Below are 6,094 nucleotides of genomic sequence, written 5' to 3' on the forward strand. Positions count from 1 at the left end.
ATTTTTGGTATCAAGAAGGACTTTTTACAAGGAATATACTTGTGAAATATGAAAGACACAGAATACTAACTGTTCAAAAGTTATGACCAAGGTTAAAGTTTTATACAGTGGGTCAAACTCTAAGGTCAAGATCAAAAGGTCAAACATATTTATAACAAATGAAAGGTCATGCCACATTGAATACACTTTTGAAATATGAAAGCCCTTACACAAACTTTTCAATAGTTATTGCCAAGGTTAAAGGTTCGGATTATGTGGGGCATAAAACTGATGTACTTTATTTCTTTAAATTAAATATATTTTGCAGTTTTAAGAAAACTTGAATATCAGAATGATGATGGTATAGTTTAATGCAGGGTTGACAACAACTGATCAGCTATAGATAAATTCATGTTCCCTGTGCAGTCAAGCTTCATAATCGGATTTTCAATCAAGCAAATGACTTTGTCAGATGATGCAAATTACAGTTGATGTTTCTTAATTTGTATGCAAATGAAACTGCCAAGCATTTTAGAATCTTTTGTGTTAGCTTTCAATAACGGAAGACATTTTTTGTCTCCAGTTGCAGATCGAAATAAAAGAGTTGAGCCTGCATTTAAGATGTTGTGTAATTTAGGAAATGTATCTGTTATTGCGAAGCCTTCTTTCGATCTGATGGCATGATATGTATCAAATCCGTGCTCAGAGAAATGTTTGCCCGCACATTTTATCGCATCCACAACAAGAAAGCTTTTACATTAAACAATATTAACAGGCCCCTTATGGAGGAAAATGTCAGTTATGTATCACCCATTATGCAGCCAATTCAATCACATTCCGTGATCATTTACAATTTTCCCCTCTTTTGCAATATTTTTATTCATGTTCTTTGTCATAAGAACATTAGTTGACTTGAAGACGTTTATTACCTAATTGCTCATTTTACTTTAATTTCTATGAAGAAGACATAAGATATAGAGTATTATAAATGATTAATTCATTTATTAGTAAGTTTTGTAGACTTTTCAAACATGTTCAGGAAAATTAAAAACTAGATACCAATCTTGGCAGAAATTTACAAAATTCATGTTTATTAATTGTATCTACATGTAATTGAACTCTTCTTTTTTTTTTTTATTTCCTAGAAGATTTTTTTTTTTTTTTTTATTTCCTAGAAGATTTTTGAAAATTATTTTTAGAACTGAAAGATATCAATCCATTTTATGAAATAAAATTTATATGAAATAATACATGTTACACAGGAAAGCATGTCTGTTAGTCACACTTAGAGTAAAACAAAATATGATGACAGGCTTCGTCACAAGTGGTATTGGGGAAATTGATCACAGAAACAATACTGTCAGCCATTCATTGTCTTGGGAGCAGTAGAGACCTTTACACATTTGGTTGTCAAACAATGGAGTCTTTCCCAAGGGACTCATCTGTAAGGGCTGGTACACTCAGTAAAGGCCCTTTCACAATTGGCGCACGAGCACTTTACAACACTTTGCGATCGGAAAATTTTAGCTTCGCACGATCTCTCACCGAGCTCTCGCATATGTTGCACGATGTTTCACATTAGTTGCATGCGTTTTAGTGGTCGTATCAAGTCTCCTCAAAATAGTCGACATGCACACTATTCAGACGCGACCAAATGCGATCCACATTTATCGCAACTCAACGCACGAATATTAGTACGAGCGTCTTACAACGTTTTGTGTACTTGCAATAGTGATGCACGATTTATAAAGTTTGTAAGATGAATCGCAGCTGGAAATGCGTGCGTTGTGCGACCATGAGACTGTTGCTCAACGTGTCTCATGTAATCTTGCAACGTTTTACTATGCACGATTTATCATCTTCAATTTCCTGTGCTTTGCCACTAGTGTATGTATACCCTATATAAGCATCTCTGTTTCAGACCACAATTGACCATGGATGCTGCTTCACCAATACCTCCTCGCCGTCTGCTTGGTATACTGAATCTCCGAATACAACTCCAAGTACTCCAGCAAAGACATATGGTCGTGCAAGCTTTACTTCTTCGTCGTCTACAAAGACAAAGAAGACATAGAAGACGTTGGTGGGTCAAGCCATGGATTGAGAGGCGCATGTTATTTGGCCAGTATGAAACATTGATGAGGGAGATAGAGAGGGAATGCCAGGGGGACTTTTTGAACTACATGAGAATGCCACCAGTCATGTTTTACGAGCTACTACAGCGCATTACTCCAAGAATCCAGAAAAGTGAATGTTACAGACGGCCACTAGAACCTGGACTAAAGCTGGCTATTACCATCAGGTATATAGTGACAGGAAACAGCTACAAGAACCTCCAGTATTCCTTCCGTGTTGCGCACAACACCATATCAATGTTCATCCCAGAGGTGTGCCAGGCCATCATTGACGCGTATGAAGACGAAGTGTTTGGTTTTCCAACTAACCCAGATGAGTGGCGAGAAGTGGCACAGAAATATGGTGAAAGATGGAATTTCCACCACACATGCGGAGCCCTGGATGGAAAACATGTTGCCATAAGAAACAAACGTCGGTCTGGTACCCTCTACTACAACTACAAAGGGTTTTTCAGCATCATCCTCCTGGCCTTAGTCGACGCCGATTACAAATTTATCTGGGCCGACGTTGGTACTCAGGGCTCCTCATCAGACGCCCAGATCTTCAACCATGGCCCACTGAGAAATGGACTGGAAAATGACACTCTTGGCCTGCCAGATCCAGAGCCCCTGCCACATGATGACAGGCCTATCCCGTACTTTTTGGTAGGAGACGACGCATTTCCCCTCAGGTCCTGGATGATGAAGCCCTACTCCAACCGCAACATGACTAACGAAGAAAGGATCTTCAACTATCGTCTGTCCAGGGCTCGTCGTGTGGTGGAGAACACCTTTGGCATCCTTGCACACCGCTGGAGATGCATGCCGGGTACGATGCAGCAGGATCCAGACTGAGCCAAGATCATCGTCATGGCTGCCATATGCCTGCACAACCTGATGAGACTCCGCTATCCTGGCTTGCAGAACAACGACCTGGATCAGGAAGATGAAGCTGGAAACAACATCCCCGGAGCATGGAGAAACGACCGAGTTCTACAAGATGTGGAAGCAGTTGGCAGAGGAAACTTGCCAAATCGGGATGGCAAGAGAATCCGAGCCTACCTGAAACATTACTACAACAGCAACGTTGGGAGCTTGCCGTGGCAGCATAATATGATATAGACTGTGATATTGATCAAGTAAAGATGTAAATTTGTATATCAATAAAAAATACTTTTGATTTACTTGAACAGTATAGATGAGATATAGTGACTTGGCAACCAGATTATACAGTATAAGCTATTTTTTCAACCAATCAAAATGTTAATTACAACCAGAATTATATTATTTAAGGAATCGCTTTAATTCTTGGCCATTTTATCGAGTAAAATCAGGTTTGGGTCAGTTTACGGTCTATAATCCGCTTCGAACGGAATATAAAGCGTAAACTGGCCCAAACCTGATTATACTCGATAATATGGCCAAGAATTAGAGTAATTCCTTATAATATAATTTTAAAATAATTAATCAACTTTGGATGTAAAATTGTGTTGCTCTTTGAAGCGAGGGGAGGTGTAGCATAGGTCTAGCAGCCATGATGTTTGTTAAATAAAGTAAAAAGAGTAACTATTTGAAGTTAAAGGTACATTAATTGATTGGAACATTATTAGTTATGTAGACACTTAGAGTGGTAATACGGAAATATGTGGGGTCCTTGAAAAAATACATATTGGGCGAGGCGTAAGCCGAGCCCAATATGCATTTTTTCAAGGATCCCACATATTTCCGTATTACCACTCTAAGTGTCTACATAACGAATTTATCCTGCTGATGATTCGATCACTAAAAGATTAGATATTGATAGTATCAATAAACCGCTTTCACTGAACGTCCAAGCAAGATGTTCTACATCCATTGTACGTTGTCGTCAGACGCATTGTGACGTCAGATATGAAGCTCCGTGTGGGTCACGTGAAAGCAGTATATTGATGATGTGTGGTTGGTATATTTTTAATATATGGTGGGTAGGTCACGTGGAGGGGGCACATTAGCAATGTGAGGTGGGTAGACAGCATAACATTGTTTCATGCAGTATTGCTCTCGGCCAATGAAATTTCACGATTTTTATCAGAGGCAGGATAAATTTTATTACGCCCTCTCCCTAATTACATCAATTAAATCTGGAATTTTCAATGCATTCCGAGGACTGGAAATGAGGGGATTAAATGGATATGATCTTTAAGCTAGTCATCAAGAAGGTTTGTCCCCATACCAAACCAAATTAAACAAAATAATTTGCGTCCCTTTATAGAAATCAACCAATGAGAGGCGAGACTACAAACAAAATTATTTAAAAATGTGACATGTTTTATTTTTTATTAGTTACATCTTTATGCAAAAAAAATACAACTTCTTTATTAATGTTACATTCATATACAAAATCAGAATCTTCTGCTGCTGCTGCTTAGACTACACTTATCACTAATTCAGGGTACGGGCAGCGGCGGCCAGAACATCTGAAGACTGTGGATACATCTGGTTGTACATCTGGGGCTGGGGCTGCATCTGTGTGAGGTCTTGAGGCCATTGGGCGGGCACTGACGCTGGTATGACCGGCATTATCGGCGGGGTCACCATCTGGGGGGTCGCTGGTCTGTGTGGTTGTTGCAGAGACTGCAGTGCAAAGTGCTCCCGCTGCTCATTCTCCACCCTGTCCTGGTACTTGCTGACGAGAGCAAACGCCTCTTTCATGAAGTCCCGCCAGATATGTCGAGGAAGGGGTTGGAGGGCTTGCAACATCCAGTTCACCCAGGCCTGCTTCTCGTCGCTGCTGTGACTCATTGCTGCGTCGACTTTTGCAGTCAGGTCAACCATCTGCCTGTCAGTCCTCTCCAGCAGGTCAATGATTGCTGTATCCAAGTCCTTCTTTTTCTGCTTCTTTCTGGTGGGTGCCTGTGTAACCGAGGAGGAGGGCTCACTATCCTCGTCCTCTTCATCAGCTGGTACTTGTCCGAGCTGGGATCCCTGTGGCCGGTGCACTATGTGTCTTCTCAGGAAGCCTAAGTTTGTTTCCACCCACTTCTGCCTGGCTGTGAGGTTGCACCTTTTCTGGCCACTCTTCTTTTTCTGGACCTTGCCCAGGATGGTTCGCTGGGATCTATACCAGAGCCGGATGTCTGATACTGAAAAGAAACAAATGCCAGTTTGTTAAGATTAAGAATTTAAAATATTCAACAATAAATTAAATATATCAAAATAAATCAATTAGAATGTTTAATAATATAGTTTTTATTTACGCACCAGTCAAATTCATAGCTGCTGCCTTTTCTTGAATCAGGCGATCTTTTTTCTTGGTGTTTTTAAAATCACTCCGACTTTTATCATAGAAGCAGGGGTTTTTCTTCGAAAAAGTCTGCTAACTCTTGTTCCTGCTCTGGAGTTAGCTCTAAGGATTTATGCTTGCAAGGATCTTCCTCGTCCTTATCCTCACTGTACCCATCGGGTTGTAAAGGTTCAATTGGGTGGTCTGGTGGCTCTTCCCCCTCGTTGACAAGCTCAGGATGAACAGGGCTCTGCTGCTGTGGCAGGTCCTGGACCTCCTCCTCCCCCTGGGCCTTCTTTCTACGACTTACTTTAGCTTTACTAGAAGCTCTTGTCGTCTTTTTGGGCGGCATCTCTTGCATTTGATTGATGAGGGTCAGAAACAGGTAGTATATATATATTCTTCTTCTCACCCGCACGATCAGTCGTACCAGGAATCGCATGATTGCACGAGCGCTTTACGTCCAATCACATTGGTGTACGTTCAATCGTCCGATCACCTGATAACTCCCGCGATACTTTAGCATTATCTTACAACACTCGCTTTCATTGTACAACAGTCGCTTATAGACGCAAGATATATCGTAAGATTTAATGCACAACGGTCGCTTTAGATCGTGCAAATTTCGTACGAATACTTTTTCATATGCGATTATTTCAGCAACAGTTTACGATCCAACTTACAGTTTTTCGGTCGCACGAATATTTTGTCACTTCTGCTCGTGCACCAATTGTGAAAG

At 40.7% G+C, this 6,094-nt stretch overlaps 1 protein-coding gene and 1 pseudogene across 1 annotated transcript; one reads left to right on the plus strand and one right to left on the minus strand.

Annotated features, from left to right (window-relative positions):
- The first annotated feature begins 1,913 nt into the window (after positions 1-1,913).
- LOC134245796 (putative nuclease HARBI1) lies at positions 1,914-2,948 on the plus strand. Its single transcript, XM_062728047.1, has one exon. It carries the CDS (start codon positions 1,914-1,916, stop codon positions 2,946-2,948), a length of 1,035 nt encoding a protein of 344 aa, XP_062584031.1.
- Positions 2,949-4,178: 1,230 nt separating this feature from the next.
- LOC134245793 (uncharacterized) lies at positions 4,179-6,094 on the minus strand (annotated as a pseudogene).

The sequence above is a fragment of the Saccostrea cucullata genome, unplaced genomic scaffold, assembly GCF_032062105.1.
Source record: "Saccostrea cucullata isolate Sc308-1 unplaced genomic scaffold, CSIRO_AGI_Scuc_v1 ctg2507, whole genome shotgun sequence".
Taxonomy (NCBI): domain Eukaryota; kingdom Metazoa; phylum Mollusca; class Bivalvia; order Ostreida; family Ostreidae; genus Saccostrea; species Saccostrea cuccullata.